Source organism: Natator depressus, chromosome 7 (assembly GCF_965152275.1).
Source record: "Natator depressus isolate rNatDep1 chromosome 7, rNatDep2.hap1, whole genome shotgun sequence".
NCBI classification, from domain to species: domain Eukaryota; kingdom Metazoa; phylum Chordata; order Testudines; family Cheloniidae; genus Natator; species Natator depressus.
In genome coordinates this window covers 109,790,026-109,806,777 of record NC_134240.1, presented here as the reverse complement: position 1 = coordinate 109,806,777, position 16,752 = coordinate 109,790,026, and the positions used below count along the sequence as shown (strand labels likewise).

Sequence of the window (16,752 nt, the reverse complement as noted above, 5' to 3'; positions counted from 1 at the left end):
TAAAAAGGGGCATCTGCTGATGAGGAGACATCAAGAAAACAGCGCTTTACACTAATGCTTGGCAACATGAGCACTTAGGTTGCAGCAAGCTGGGGTGTAAATCTACCCTGCAGTAGCCTGCCATGCTGTAAGTGTCCATGTAGACCTTGGTGCCATGCCTAGGGTGACCAGGTGTCCCAATTTTATAGGGACAGTACCGATTTTGGGTCTTTTTCTAATATAGGCTCCTTTTACCCTCCACCCCCTGTCCCAATTTTTCACATTTGCTGTCTGGTCACCCTAGCCATGCCCTAAATGTTCTGTCGTGCATTTTGATCTACCCTGCTTTGAAACAGGAGTAGATTAAAGGGCACATTTAAGGACATGATACCTTTACTTTGCAGGACATAAAGGAATGAAAGCATAGAAATTCATGCTAGATTGAGTGCTATATTGGTCGCTGGGAAAATACTGTTGTATTATACACTTTTCACAAGATGAATAAATCTAAATCAGTTAGTATCCAAATAAAATGCTTTACCTGAACTTCACATGTATATTTAATTTACTTTAGATGATTGGAATTTGGATTGCTGCATTTTATCTGCTGGACCCAACAGCAGGTGAGATACCATATTTATAAATAACTACACCAAACATGGTGAATTTAGTCATGTTCAAGTGAAATAAAAAATGAATGTAGGTACAATGGAAATTCATTTTCCTTTGCACTCAGTTTATTCTATAAGATTTCTGATACAGTTCACTTGGTGCCGAGAACTAGCAAAAGGCCTGTGAACCACTTAAGTTCTATTATAAGAGCTCATGCGATGCATAGACCCCCTGTCCACCTTTAGACCCTGATTCTGCAAAGTCCTATGGACATACTTATTTTACACGTGTGCACCGTTTCCCAGGAACAGCGCAGTAGAAGTGCTCAGTGTCATGAACAGTGTTTACGATGAATAGAAAAGTCAAAGTAAATAATAAGTGCTCAGGATTCAAAGATTGTAATCCCTTGATATTGTATCAATTTTATAAATGTTGCATGTATCTTCATGGGGTGGCTAGGTGGGGTGGCTCAACAGGTGAGCTAAAAGGTGCATCCTGCAGGAGCTGAACTCAGTAGGGAGTAATTAATGCAATTCCCAATGCTGAAAAATTGCAGGTAATCAGACTTTTGAAGTTTGGGCCCTGGGGAAATAGCATATGCTAGTTCAACCTGGTCCAAGAAGCCTCATACAAAATGACTTGAACTGTATCAAGTGACAGCCCTGATCAGAGGGGAGGGTCACTCACAGTCAGTCCAAGAACTGACATGAGACTGCGAGCATGAGAGACAGGTGCTATGAAAGTGCCCGAAGTACTTCAGTCCTATCAGGGTCTCTCTGTGGAAGATGGGTGACAGCTGGTAAGCGAGGCATGCGTAGAAGCTGTTTATTGTTTTTATGTTTTCTCTTAAATGCTTTTGCTCTGAATAAATAGTAATGTGCTCCATGAGAGCTGGCTGCTCACACTGGCATTGCACCTGAGAGACCAGGTGCTGATGGGAAGGCAGTTCTGCTGAGGTGATCACAGAGAACTGCAGGAGTCTTCAGGCTACTTTCCTGGTCCAGAGGGAGCAGATCACAGATCCCAGTCCAAGAAAGGTGACGGCTAGAGCCTGAGACCTAAGTGGGGTGCCCTCACGAAGACCAGGGAGGGTCAGGGATGCAGTTAACCTGGGAACCGTGACATATACACTTGTTGCTTTTGAGTCAGGAGCTGGCAGTAGTGACACCAGCACACATTTTTTAAAGTCTCTTCTTTTACTTTTGTATGAGGATTCTACAACCCTAAGGGAAAAAAGCTGCCACAAAAGTATCCTGGTCTTTCATTGTGTTTGATGAGTCACTAAGATCTATACTCTATTATCTGCATTAGCTAATACCGACAGAAAGAATTTGGACTTCAAAATGAATCATAAAACCAAAGCCCAGTGTCTGCTTCTTTCAAAGTTGTTGCAGCTTCCAATGCACCATCTAACTGTAATGGATTCCAAAATACTAATGATTTGCTTTGTATGCTACAGGCGAAAAAGTTTGCTACCCACGAGTTGGCTGCTTTTCAGATAAACCGCCATGGGCTGGAATACCAGGGAGATTTCTGGGAGGTTTACCTGACTCTCCAGAGAATATGAACATCAGCTTCACCCTTTACACTAAAGAAACTAGAAATAACTCTCAAGTGAGAACCTACCTCTATTTTAATATTAAAAATTAATTACACCTGCCAATGTTCACTAGCTCTGTAGGAAGAGCGCGTCACTCACCATGAGAAACTGAGTCAGGGAATAAAGAGTCAGCTTGTTGTTAGATGCAGTAACTAACAGAGGTTAAAGTCACTGGGGTAAAAACTGAAATATTTTCATGCACAAACTGAAAAATGAACCAAACAAATGAAACCTTTTTCTGGCACTTTTCCTGTGCAAGGAACTAGGAATGCTGCAGACTACTACTGTTTGTAACACATTTAATTCTCTGAGGAAAACTGGGAGACATGTTTTAATAGTCAGTAGCATTTATGCAGTGCTCTAGGTGCTTAATCACCCCTGACAGATAGGAGAGCTAACATCACCATTTTACTGATGGGGAAACTGAGGCAGGGATGATATGATTTGCCAAAAACCACATAGAAAGTCCAGAGCAGAACCAGGATTAGGCTCCTCACTCCCAATGCTGTGTTCATTCCTGCCACCCATGCTGCCTTTTAAAGCCAACATAATTTTAAACTCAAATATGCAGCCAGTAAGAGAAGATGAGTGAAGAAGTGGAATTGAGGGGAAGAGAATGGCTTGGGGAAATTGCAAGGGGAAAATACCTGTAGCCACTGCAGCCAAGTTCAGCTTCAAATGAAGATTCTTCCTCTGTGGTGGCCTATGTGAAGTCTGTGGTCTCAGTCCATTTCCCCAGAACATAGCTGCCTTCATCATTCAAACCACCACCCTAATGGGTGCCCTTGTTGGCAATTTCAGCAGAAGCCAAAACCTGAACGGGCATGGAGCATGAACTGCCATCTCATCCCTGCAGATCAGGGGGAGGCAGGGGAGCAGCGTGAGTAAGCCAGCACTATTGCTGCTGCCCCAGAGACACTGTAGTACTAGTGCCATCCCACTGAGCCAGAACTATATCACTTTGGGGGTGGAAGTGAGACGTGCCCAGGGGGTCACCTTTTCAAAATACACTGAAGTGACTTAGAAAAATGACTTAGGCACTTAGGAGCCTAAGTCCCATTGACTTTCAGTGAGACTTAGGAGCCTAAGACTCTTCTAAAAATGGGATTTAGGGGCTTCTGAACATTTTGCCTTTTGTGTTATGCATGAACATAAAAAGTGCAACCTTCTCAAGCTGTGACGGTGTAAATGTGACAGCCACCCGTCTTGGCCAACACAACAGGGACCCAACTGGGCACCTCAAAAGGTAAAGACAGGAGCTATTAAAGCTCCCTAGCCAGGGCTACGAGAGGGCACATGAGGACATGTAACATACCCTCACCAGTGGGTTACACAAAACATTACTGCTATCCAGTACATTAAATCAGGTAGCATGTACCTTGTATTATTGCCCAGCAGCTCAACCTGCATTGAATACAAATGACTCAAACTAAGCTTGTAGGGGCATTGTCCTGGAATGCTTCAGAGTCCCACTCTCTCCACACACCCAGAACATAGACCTAGCATTAGTTTAAAAAGTCAAACTGAGGGTTAGAGATCATTTTGGCAGCAGAAGAAAGGGCCATACTAAATTAATGTACAACAGGCCTCCACTACTGCACTTAGCACGGAGCTGTACCAGCATATTTGGAGAGGAGAGTGACCGCAATGATTCCATCGCCTGTGACTTCCCAAAGCCACTCTTCAGTTGCACTGCAGAATTGGGGAGTCAGGAGTTAGGTCAGTAAGGGGGCAGGCAGGAGCTGGGAGGAGGATACTCAGTGGGGTACTGCTCAGTGTGATTATCTTATACTGGTTGGCTCTGTATAGAGCACTTTGTACACAGAGAGGAGTAGTGTGGAGCAGCAGGGACAGTACAGGAACTATGCTGTGACTGAGGTTAAAGAGGCAGGGAGCTGTGGGGAGCCAATGAGACCCAGGGGTTTCCAGGAGTGAAGATAGCATCCTATATAAGGGACGATCTGGACCATATTTTGTTTTTATTTCCTAGCTAAGAAGAGTTGGAAGATGACAAAACAGAGGATGATATTTATTACTGTTGTTTTTGCTCAAAACAGGTGATCTCTGCAATACATCCCTCAACTATCAAAGACTCACATTTCTGCTCACATAGGAAAACTCGCTTCATTGTTCATGGATTCATGAGCACCGGAAAACGTGGCTGGGTGGTAAAGATGTGCTTGGTATGAGAGAATATCCTATAATTTCCAACTTTAACTGCAGCCACATTGAATTGCTGTTTCTTAAATGCTAATATTAAGCTTGCATTTTGACAACCACTTAATGTTACTAATGGGCAAGGGGTGCTAAACCATCTGTAACAACTTTAATAATCACCTCGCCCTTTTCACGAACGTGGGTGTGGGAGTGAATTGGACTGTACATTCCATATGGCTTTCACAGGAAATGAGAATGCAGGGCTGGGTTTAAGGATGTGCATATGTTTTTGTAGTACTCCAGCTTTGGAAGAAAAACCCATACTTCTTGTGGCGTCCACTCCTTCCTGGGTGGTTGGGGGAGGTAACAATACTAATACCTAGCTCTTATATAGTTCCTTTTATCCATCGATGTCAAAGTGTTTTACAAAGGCAGCCAGTGTCATTATCCCCATTTAACAGATGGGGAAAACGAGGCACACAGATGTAAAATGACTTACCCATAGTCACCCAGCAGACTGGTGGCAGAGCCTGGAATAGAACCCTAGTCATCTGAATTCCTGGGCAGTGTGCTATCAACTCAGCTATGCCACTTCTCAGCTGGAGGGGACTATCCCTCTGCCATCACCACTCACAAGCCAGCCTGAAAATTTAGTCCCAGTCTTGCAGAATTATTATGGCTCCTTATGTCCATCAGTCTAACGGAGTAAATTCTACTTTGGACAAATGAATGGAAAGCAATGATATATGCACATATATACAGAGAAAAAGAAATTTCTTCCCAAAGTAGGACTCCTACTCAGCAAAATAAAAAGAGGAAAGTCTGGGCCTCAACAAACAGCAATCTGCAAAAGCAGAGAGAGCCAATGGCACAAGGCTCCAGGGGAAATCAGTTTATACTCAGGATCAAGCTAACTGTTGTGTAACCGGGAAGTAGATAATACCTTAGGCCCTGACATTATGAAGGCTTGCACACCTGCTTAACTTTACACACTGCGAGTAATGGGCCCACTCAGAGAGAGTAAAATGAAGCACATGTGTAAGTCTTTGTAGTATTGGCGTCTTAGCAAATTCGCCTGAGAAGCTGGATTTTTATTCTAATTGAGATGGTGTTTAATTTTATTTTGATCCCATGCCAAGCCTACAATGTTCCAAACTTTCTGATATTGAAACTTAGGCAGTGTCTACACTACAGACCTTACAGCAGCACAGCTGCGCCACTATAAGGACTCCCATGTAGCCGCTCTGTGCTGACAGGAGAGAGCTCTTTCCAGCCGACATAGCACGGTCCACACCAGCGCTTTTGTGGTTGAAACTTATGTCAATCACGGGTGTTTTTTTCACACCCCTGACCGACAAAAATTTTATCCACACAAGTGCTAGCGTAGACATAGCCTTAATACCTTTTTTGGTCCTTGCGGTTTGGTTAACTGTGCTGAAGCTAACAGATGGTCTTGTTACTTTCTACACCCTATGCAGAAGAGGGGACAAATTTTAAAACTAGAGAGAGAGAGAGTGTACAGACACACACATTTCCTATACTCAACAATGCTTGTTTGCAAAACTGAAAATTTAAATTTAAAAGTTAAAAAAAAATTTTATCCAAAGGTTAGTTTGCTGTTGAGTAGATCCTTCTGAAAAAATAAAGCATGTGAAGGCTAGAATCTACAGTAATACCAATATGCTGGCCTGATTTAGTACACAATTCATACCCAGAACTCTCAGTTAAGGCAAGTCGAAAATTTACCATCAAAACTGTTTTTCAATGGAAAATTGGACTTTTGACAAAATGACTGTGAAAAATATCAGTTTTCTAAGGGATATTTTGAGTTTTCAGAAAATAGAACTTTTCTGAATTAAAATGGTCAGTTTTTCAGGGAAAATTTGAAATTTTCTAGAGGAAAATATTTTCCAACCAGCTCTACTTGCAATTACTGGAATCATCTTAGACATTTCAGAAAAATAAACAACCCACAACCAAAAATATCTTGAAAAGTCAATACACAGCAGAGAAGTGAAACTAAATATTTCAATGTCCTCTCAGCGGAGGCTGTTTTATACTGTCTCTTGATGCAAAATACTAACCTGAAAATGGAAAAAATAAGAGATCGCCATAGAGTGTCTCTCTCTGTCTCACGTTATACCGGATAATATGACCCAAATTTACCTTCATCCATTGAATACAAAAAAGGCCAGGCTACAATGTGGTCCATGTACCTGCTCAGGGGAATGAGAGCAGTAAGAACCCCACAAACCCCTGCATCTCCTCCCCAAACCTTGGGTCTAGGCATAAAGTGGCAAACCGACACTCTATGTGCTTCCGCCCCCAACCCACCCCAGAGCAGGAAGTTGAGCCTTCGCTCCTCTAAGCAGAGCAGCTGAACTGTTTGTAGTAATCCACCAGCATCTAATTACTGGTCCTGTGGCACAAAATAGGAAGCAGGGAAGGAATCCTCTCTCTAAGGCATGATTCCTTCTCTGCACTGTTCATGGGTCAGCACAGACATACTGCCTTGCGAAGAGGACAGACTATAGAAGCACAGTGCAAACCTTCATGTTTGCATTCTTATTACAGTAAATGCTGAGTTATGATGGGAAATTAGAGAGTAATATCCCTGATGTTTGTAAGCCTCCAATGTGGAAGTCACCAGGCTTTTAACTTTACGAGCTGCTGTAGAAGCCTCCCACTCAGTTCTAACCCCTCACTGTCAGTTGCCTATTTCAGAATTGAAGAGAGAGCTTTAAAAATTAATGGTTTCATTAAACTGTTTACAGAAGAGACAAAACAAAACAGCCAGAAATTGTATACTGCAATAAATCAGTTTATAGTTCTGATCTGAAATAAGTGTTTATGGTGACAAAGATTGAAAAAATATTTTGAGTGTGCTCTTTTAAAGTTCAGGCATCTGTTTGTATGAATGTCAAAGTTTTCATCATATTGTGCTTCATGAGAAGACCCAGGTTAATGTGTGTAAGTGCTGCAGTAAAATGTTGTCCTTTGTAAACAACAAGCAGCCCAAATGCTCAATTTACTAAACGATTCATTTAGGTTTAAGTTGAATCCGTATTTTACTGTATGCTTTCGTACATTCTTTGTTTTCTGTTTACACACTAGCTGCTAGTGGAAGTGGAAGATGTGAACTGCATTGCCGTGGACTGGGCAGAAGGTGCAAAAGGCTTATACATCAGTGCAGTGAACAACATCCGTGTTGTTGGGGCGGAGATTGCTTATTTCATAAATACTCTTATGGTAAAAAAAATATTGTGAATTTTAAGTTACTTTTTAAAGCTAAGAGTCACATGAGCATAATGGGTTTATGTAACTGGTGTCTTTGTGCTCTGATCTTGTTTTCTTGTGGTCACAAAAGTATGATTCAAAAAGTTAATGTTTGGGAAGTGAAGAACACAGCAGATAGTTGAGAACCACCAAAATGGGGATACCTCACACAGCCACACGTTACTAAGATATGTCCTAAAGATAGTACAGTAATATGATAGAAGTGACGAAATAACTTAAAAGACCAGCAGGTGGCAACATTTCTTTGTATCAGGGGGTAGCCATGTTAATCTGTATCCACAAAAACAAGCATCCGATGAAGTGAGCTGTAGCTCACGAAAGCTTATGCTCAAATAAATGTGTTAGTCTCTAAGGTGCCACAAGTACTCCTTTTCTAAAAACAAGAAGGAGTCCGGTAGCACCTTAAAGACTAACAGATTTATTTGCACCAGACTCCTTGTAATATTTCTTTGCTTTCTCAACTGTATTTGTATATTCACTGTATATGGGTGTATTTGACCCAAGGAGTTGCAACTTTTGTGACACTGAAAGTGACAGTGACTAGTTGCCTGGAGTCCACAATCTAACTTGTTTCAGAGTAGCAGCCGTGTTAGTCTGTATTCGCAAAAAGAAAAGGAGTACTAGTGGCACCTTAGAGACTAACCAATTTATTTGAGCGTAAGCTTTCGTGAGCTTCAGCTCACTTCCACTGAACGCATCCGATGAAGTGAGCTGTAGCTCACGAAAGCTTACGCTCAAATAAATTGGTTAGCCTCTAAGGAACCTAACTTGCTTATGCATGTATCAGAATAAGTGCATCCAGCCATATTTGCTTGTCTTCCTTGATAGAGGAACAGAAAAAACTTTGGCTACAGTATTTTAAAATGCTTTTACCTTTAAATGAAAGAATCCCAGGCTTTCAATTTACAGTGTTACTCACTTTCCTTATAACTTTTGCCAATGCTTTTAGTAGGTACCCAGTCAGGCCCGACGCTGCAGCTGCGCTGCCCCAGAAGCTCACAGCCCTGCCGCCCAGCGCATTGCGCCAGCGGCGGACCGAGTGAGCTGAGGCTGCGGGGCGGGGGGACAGCAGGGGAGGGGCCGGGGGCTAGCCTCCCGGTCCAGGAGCTCGGGGGCCGGGCAGGACGGTCTCGCGGGCCAGATGTGGCCCGCAGGCCGTAGTTTGCCCATCTCTGGGCTAGAACCTGAAGCTAGACAAATTCATACTAGAAGTAAGGTGCCCACTTTTAGCAGTGAAGGTAATTAACCATTGGACCAACTAACTAAAGGTTGTGATGAATTCTCCATCACTGGAAATCTTTAAATCAAGATGGGATTTATTCTAAAATGTTCTAGTTCAAACAAGAATTAATACAGGGAAGTCCTATGGCCAGTGTTATGCAGGAGGTCAGACAACATCATCACAATGGTCCCTTTTGGCTGTAAAAATCTATGAAAATAAAGCATCTTCTGTGTTTGACATTTAAATACATATGTTCTATTTTCTTTTTTTCAAAAACTCATCAGAAAATGTTTCGATACTGCCCTTCTCATATCCATATCATCGGCCATAGTCTGGGTGCACATGTTGCAGGAGATGCGGGAAGAAGAATACGAGGCATCAAAAGAATAACCGGTAGGCTAGGCACTAAGATGGAACATTACAGGGTATGTTCTTTAAGAGGAAAGAAGTTTGCAAAGCTGGACCTACTGAGCCAAACAGGCGTAAGTGGATGTATCTTCACCAACTTCAATGAGTTGTGGTGCTTGCTTATGCCACAGCGGAATTTAGCCCGTTCTGTGTGTTGTTCCTATAGACGTCACTATGCATTCTTTACGGTGTTAACATGAGTAAGCAAAATATTTAAATAAAAAAATTAGTCCATCTGCACACTGGTAGATATTCAACATTTATCGTTGTGTTTGTTAACTGAAAATGCAATGTTATCAGTATTGGTTTAGTAATAGTATTAAAATATCAACAATGAGGATTCTTATGCAGATCTGTATTTTTAGTAGTCTCAAGCAAATGATGGCCTGAGATACAACTGGCAAGTTTCTCTCCACACACACTTTTCCATGTCTTACAATCCATTTGCAAAGTAAAACTTAAGTTTCTGCTTAACATACTTTCAGTGGAAGTGGGAATTGGGGTGGGACTTATTAACAAGGCAGATGTACTCCTTTTCTTCTTGGAGGCAGAGTGTTTGTGGCATCTTAGAGACTAACCAATTTATTTGAGCATAAGCTTTCGTGAGCTACAGCTCACTTCATCGGAGTCTCATCCAAGGAGTCTCCCAACGGCCACTGTTGAGACATATGCCTTGCTCTGAATGGGTTTAAGAGGTGGGGCGGGAACACGGGCTACAATCCCACTAAATGACCTTTTCCCAGGCCTTTGAGAGGAAATAACCACACAAGTCCCCTGAAGACTTTTCTGTGCTTTCTCTTGGTTTTCCCCACCCCTACATGCACCTGCACAGCAGCAGAGCGCGACAGCAATCCCTGCACTCCCATGAGGACAAGCACTGCTCCAGCAGAGTATAGGAAGGGGGTAGTCACAGCCTCACCTCTCTCCGACACCAAACTAGCTCTGCCTAAGGCAGGAAGAGCCTGTGGCACAGATCCGGTGTTCTCTTACAGCAAGGGGCTCCTGCTAGAGTGGAGCACCATTGCACCACATGCTCTTGTTTTAAACCACGATGGAGGTCTAAGTATTGGGAGAAGGTGGTTCTCCCTGGACAGCTGTTGGACCCTGCTAAGGATTTGTGGGCACAACCAGGCGAGTCAGACAGGCTATAACTGCATTCCTGTGTTGTATTTTGGTTTTTTTGCCACACTTCCCCAGACTCATTTGTAGTAGTTACTGCTGCTAGTGACAGGAGATTGGTGATTAAGGCACTGGACTAGGATGGATCAGTTCCTGGCTCTGTGAAAGGCTTCTTGTGTGCCCTTGAGCAAGTCACAATCTCTGTGCTTCAGTCCTTCATCTGTAAAAGGGGGATAATAATGATAATGCTTCTTTTCTCTAATTAGATTGCAAGCTCCTTTGTGCAAGGACTGTCTCTCACTTTGCGTTTGTAATGCGCCTATTACAGTTGGGCCCAATGGGTGCTACTAAAATACAAATAAATAACTGATCAAAAACTCTTTAGTCCTTCCATTCCACACCAGCAGAAAATGTAGAAAACTGGATCACTGTGTTAAAATCCCTCCTTATCCTTGGCAATATGACACCATTATACACTAACTGATAGCACTTTGCTTGTGCTGGGATAAGTTTGCAGAAAGGGTGCCTTCTAGAAGTTGAGACTCACTTCTAGATCGTTTGGGAAAAACAGTAGACAACCAAGAGAAACGAGGCTTCATTCTCCTTGCAGTGACTACATTTTATGAAGTATTCTGATTTTTGTAAGTGTTTTGACACTGTACAAATGTTTATTACATTAAAATGTTCAGTGCACTGGCCTGGAGTTCTAACCCATGTTTACATTACTGCTCACCATGCATTATATACTTCATTTGAAACGGATGCTCTGCATACATACAATTTTTTTCCAATCAAACAGTGAATAATTTGTTTCTCTTTAGGCTTGGACCCCGCTGGGCCCCTTTTTGAAGGTACTCCGCCAAAAGTTAGATTGGACCCTACGGATGCAAGATTTGTTGACGTTATTCATAGTAATGCTGCTCAATTTCCTACTGTAGGTAAGGTCCCACATACAAGCAAACATTTGCAGCAACAGTCATGACACTGAATTAACTGAGGCACTCACCATGTCATGTATGTATTTCAGGAGTTGGAATAGTTAATACCTCTGGCCACCTTGACTTTTACCCAAATGGAGGAAGTATTATGCCTGGATGCGATGATGTAATTATTCCAGTGACTAAAAAAGGTAAATCTTCGCTGAAGATAAATCTACTTCAAACATCTGCAGCATTAACTCACAGTGTCTGTTCATATTATAGTTCTGACCATGGCAAATGGAGCTTTTTTGAGGGTTTTATTTTAAAAATAATGTTTTTGCATATTTGATGATGGGTGGGGAAAAAAGCATGAAACAATGAGGGCCGGATGACAGCCATGATGGCCTGAAGGTAGCGTAAGGGGAGAAATGGGCATACGGAAGACGTGGGATCAGCCTTAATTTCCATAATTTGACTGCAGACTTGGGGCAGAGATCAGTTAGTGCTTCAGTTGTAATGGGAAGTTACATTACATTACTATCTGGCCAGGGAGAGGACAAGCTCATGACTATACCTATAGTGGGGCAGCACTAGCTCCCACTTTGGAATAGAGGCTGCAAGTGACACCTCTCCACGCTGCATCCAGCACCCACAAGGCATTGAGCAAAGGCACAGAGCCTGAGTGCATCTCCCCTCCTTCTAGCAACTTGAGCCAAAGAGTGGGCTGAACGTCTCCAAGGAGAAGGGGGAAAGAATCCCCTTTCCACATGGCTTGGAATGGTCGACACAAAGCTTGTGTATCCCTTATACTCTATTCAGTTTATCTGAATTGCATCTTTACGGCAGGGGTTCTCAAATTTCATTGCATCGTGACCCCCTTTTGACAATAAAAATTACTACATGACCCCAGGAGGGGGACCGAAGCCTGAGCCAGCCCGAGCCCCAGGTGGCGGGGGACAAAGCCAAAGCCCTAGGTCTTCAGTCCCAGGCAGGGGTCTGTAATCTGAGTCCTGACGCCCAGGGCTAAAGCCCTCGGACTTCGGCCCCGGGCGGTGATGCTTCAGCTTCGGCCCCAGGAAGTCTAAGCCAGCCCTGGCTACCCCATTAACATGGAATTGTGACCCAGTTTCGGGTCCCAACCCACAGTTTGAGAACTGCTGCTTTATAGCATGCTGCAACACAAAAAACGATACTGCGTTGCGTAGCTGTCTTCTAAGATGGATCAATATCCACAAGAGATCTTAGGCAGGGGTGAACCCAGTTTTCCAGCTATGAGAAGTCAGTGCATGGGTCAATTGAAGCAGCGAGCTTCTCGTATGCTATTGACAACCAGAAACCCATAAGATTCCCCTTAAGAAATGCTACAGGACCATGCTCTCCTTCCAGCCAGCATTTTTATTATTGTTATAAAGGAGAAAAAACCACCCTTGCTCTTCATGGACAAATGTAATAGAAGATGGTTTCACAGACACTCAGAATTTTCTTTCAACAGAGGCCTATTACCTTTTATGCCATCATTCACGCAGCCATCAGTTTTATTTTCAAAGTATCCTCCATCCCAATGGATTTCTCGGATATCCCTGCAAGACATACGCGTTCTTCCAGTCGGTAAGCAGAACAGCCCAAGAATGGGTGAGCTGCAAAAATTAACAACTCTACTTTCATGTGCACACATCACACACAGAGTCAGGTGCTAGGGAGTCTCTGCTCTCCCAGTGCCTGACTGGGATCAGGACTTGGGGAGAACAAAGCTCCAACAGCAATAAATCAATGCCAGCTGGTAGAGAGCAGGCATGTGGCAGGATAGATCTAGATAGACCCTGGCTCCCACGCTGCACCAGTGGTGGAATCCTGGGTATCTGATGATTCCACTGGTATAGGTGAAACCGCCAGTGTCTCCTGTGCTACACTTTCCATTGGGGGTTTACGGCTCGCATAAGTTTTGCACAAATCTCAGGCTGAAAAAAGGCAGTGTTTGAAATGGAAGGGTTCAGACCATCACCACCTGGAAGTTAAGTGCACCCTTCATTGTTATGGGTAAAGAGTTAGTTTGTTTCATCCTCAGATGGTTAAGCATAAATAATCAGAAAATAAACTGATATCAGAAACAGGACATTGAAATGCAGTGGAGTTCAATAGCGTGGTAAGAGAATGGTCAAGGCTTTGGCAGCATTAGGGCCACCTCTTCAGCCTTAGTCTTGCAAGAGTTAGGATGAAAAGAAAAATATTCCACATTACCCAGACGCTCTTATTTTACCCTAGGGAATCTGCTTCCCATGTCCCAGAGAAGGCTGCCCAATGATGGGTCACTATGCTGATCAATATCCAGCTAAACTGGAGAAAATAAACCAAAAATATTTTTTAAACACAGGAGCACACCCACCCTTTACTAGTAAGTGTAGAAGGGTAATTATTTAGCCAAACGGATGGGGGGGGGAAGAGGTGGGGGTTTGAAATGAGATGATCTAAAGCTGTAATTCTCTGTGCTGTTATAAACCTTTGATAAGCTGAATGGTGGTGGTTTTCCATGTCTCTCTAGTATCATAGAATATCAGAGTTGGAAGGGACCTCTGACAACCAAGGAAAAACACTAAACTGTTTACCAAAGTCCATTCTTGCTGAGACTCTTGAGCTGCCTGTTCTTCAAATGAGAACAGTAAAAGTACACTTAAAAAGAGAACTGTCACTGTTTGCAGTCTGTAAGGAACCTAAACAATGCCAGCAATCTACTTTTATTTGGCTTTTGTTATGTAGGCTGGAGCCACAAAATATCTATCAAGCTGTCTGGCACGACGAAAGTGAGGGGGGAACTAAACATAGTTTTCCATGGCACAGACAGGTTCACAAAGCAGTACCAAATTATCTGGTAAGTTCAATGGCACAAGACTAGGCTTTGTAGTGTGTCTATATTTCATTCACACCTCTGTTTGCAAGTAGGATGAAAAGATAGCAAGAAAAATGGGGACGGGGATGGGGGGTAATAGGTGCCTATATAAGAAAAAGCCCCCAAAATCGGGACTGTCCCTATAAAATGGGAACATCTGGTCACCCTACTGGTACCCCCGGCAACTGCCCTGCTTACTACCCTCTAACAACAGCCCCGGCTTTTATATGCAGAAAACCAGTTGTGGCACAGCTGGGCTGTGAAGTTTTTAGAACACGGGAGGGGGCTCAGAAAGAAAACGGTTGAGAACCCCTGCCCCTGGACCATATCAGATAGTGTCACTCTCCTCATTCTCCTATTTGCAGTGGACTCCTTCATCAAGGTAACATTTATACAAAGTACGTCGATGTTGAAATTAACCCTAGAAATATTACGAAGATTGAATTTCTCTGGAATAAGAATATATTTACTCTGCTTTGGGCCCAGCTGGGAGCAGAAATGGTCCACATAATCAGTGAAGAAGATGGACATGTGTAAGTACACTTGTCTTACACTACATTTTATTTATTTATAAAAAGAGCCAAATTTGACATTACAGTTTGCTCCTAAAGGGTGATATCCTCCCCTACGCAAAGAGCTAGCATACAAGGGCAAGGCCCACTTCAGTCCCACTTAAACCCTCCAAACAGAGCTTAAATGGGAGTTCAAGGGTGCCCAGGCATTAGGCTGGCTTTCTGCATGGAGATAGATTTCATCCAAAAAGCAATTTTAACTCCATGCACAACAGTGAAGTACAGCAGCTCTGGAGACTCTGTGTGGGGTCGATTGATTTCAGTCATTCATGTCATTGCTGTGTATTCAAGTTGATCAGGGGGAGTGATGCTTCTGTTTGATCTAGCGTATTTCTAGACTTGGGGGGTGCAGAATTTGTAGCTTTTGTAAACTGAGCTGATTGCACACATCAGGGGCTTCTTGCATCCCTCCATTCTCCCCCACAAGCTCCGATCCCCCTCCATTTCATTTACCCAGTGCAGCTGCTCCCTACCACTTGCCCCATGCCAGGGACTGGGTAGCTCACATTCCCCTCTCCGCCACATGCCAGTGTCTCTTTGCATCCCCGCTCATTTCCCCGCATTCCAGGGTCTCCGTGCACCCACCATCCCTGGGTCCTGCATCTCCTCCCTCCATCCCAGGATCTCTGTGCACCCCCTTTCTCCTCCCACCCCCAAGCCCTCCCTGTAAGGCTCTCTTATTTCTTTTGGAGCCCAGGCTAGATGAAGTGAGCTGTAGCTCACGAAAGCTTATGCTCAAATAAATTGGTTAGTCTCTAAGGTGCCACAAGTACTCCTGTTCTTTTTGTAAGTTAAGCTATTGCCTCTGATATATCCAGGCAGCAGCAGCAGAGGGTGGCAGTGAGATTCTTCTGCATGAAGCACCAGGCAGTCTTGGAGCCCTGATTTTCCATTGAATCAGGCTTTTCTGGTGCTCGTATTTGCAGCAAAATCAACAGGGTTGTGCCTACAGATGCCTGGAACACTCCCTGAATTTTTGGGCTTTGTCAGACATGGGGTTTCAGTGAGATCATGTTACAGGCAGACAGGAAAATGCCAGAGAGCTGAGTGTTAGATTTCACCTGGCTTGGCCAAAAAAATGGACAAGGGCACCCAGAGCATTAAAGGATACTCCTTTATTACACTCTGTATAAATACTTGTTAAATAATTTTTATTTTATTTTTAAAAAGAACCCTGAGGTTACCATTTCTATGACATGACTTTCCACAAGTACCACCCTATAGGCAGCATTTCAAGTGTCCATCAGCCAGTTAGTGCAGATCACGCCCAGAGGTGTCATTTTCACAGAAGGTATTTCCAGGAGTCATATCAGGGAAACAAAACTTGTACCATATTTTTTGTTCAAAGAGATAGGTCAGGACATCAACATAGACTTATTCGTGGGTATACACAGGCTCCTCCGTGTTTGGAAGTACTCAGATAAATCCATTTCTAACAAGATCATCATACAATGTGGCTCCGAATATGCAAAGCCTGTGTTCAACAAAAGTGAAGATAGCACTGCACACTGATGGAAATATATAGTGTTCCATCAGTTCTTGTCACCCCTTTATACTAGTTGGCTGAATTATTGTTATGTAAGTGGAGTACTCCCTCCTCCCAGAAGAGTAGGATCTTGGCTGGCAGCATCAGATGAGCCAATAAATGTAATTAATGTTCCTACACACCTTTGGAAAAAACATTTGTAGTGAAATATTGACTCAAGTTGTTTTCTTCCCCCCAGGTCTACATATTGTGGCAATGGAAACGTGAAATATGGAATTCCACAATTACTTACACCATGCTAAATTAAATCCCATCAACTATAGTTGCTGTGTTATCTGTCCTCTCTCTGTTTTCACACACAGCTATTGACAGAAAATAATTCTTAAATAGGTAGTTTTCTTTGTTTTCTCAGCTCTGTGCAAACACATTAATGGGTTTTTCAAGCAAGAAGTCATTGTTTTAAGTTTATCCTAGTCCATTTCCCTTGTAAGAGACA

General features: G+C 43.1%; 1 protein-coding gene across 1 annotated transcript; it reads left to right on the top strand.

The window, feature by feature from the left end:
• The first annotated feature begins 553 nt into the window (after window positions 1-553).
• Window positions 554-16,558, top strand: LOC141991714 (pancreatic lipase-related protein 3-like). Its single transcript, XM_074960043.1, has 12 exons — window positions 554-602; window positions 2,051-2,205; window positions 4,249-4,374; window positions 7,463-7,597; window positions 9,152-9,260; window positions 11,216-11,332; window positions 11,422-11,523; window positions 12,783-12,922; window positions 13,577-13,706; window positions 14,069-14,180; window positions 14,564-14,731; window positions 16,495-16,558. The coding sequence occupies exons 1-12, from the start codon at window positions 554-556 to the stop codon at window positions 16,556-16,558; spliced, it is 1,407 nt and encodes a 468-aa protein (XP_074816144.1).
• The last annotated feature ends 194 nt before the right edge of the window (window positions 16,559-16,752 follow it).

What these genes read in the sequence shown, in the direction of transcription:
- LOC141991714 (XM_074960043.1), top strand. Translation starts at nt 554, where the DNA reads ATGATTGGAATTTGGATTGCTGCATTTTATCTGCTGGACCCAACAGCA. An exon ending in TCTGCTGGACCCAACAGCAG is followed by an intron (nt 603 to 2,050) that starts GTGAGATACCAT and finishes TGTATGCTACAG; the next exon opens with GCGAAAAAGTTTGCTACCCA. An exon ending in AAGCAGTACCAAATTATCTG is followed by an intron (nt 14,181 to 14,563) that starts GTAAGTTCAATG and finishes TCCTATTTGCAG; the next exon opens with TGGACTCCTTCATCAAGGTA.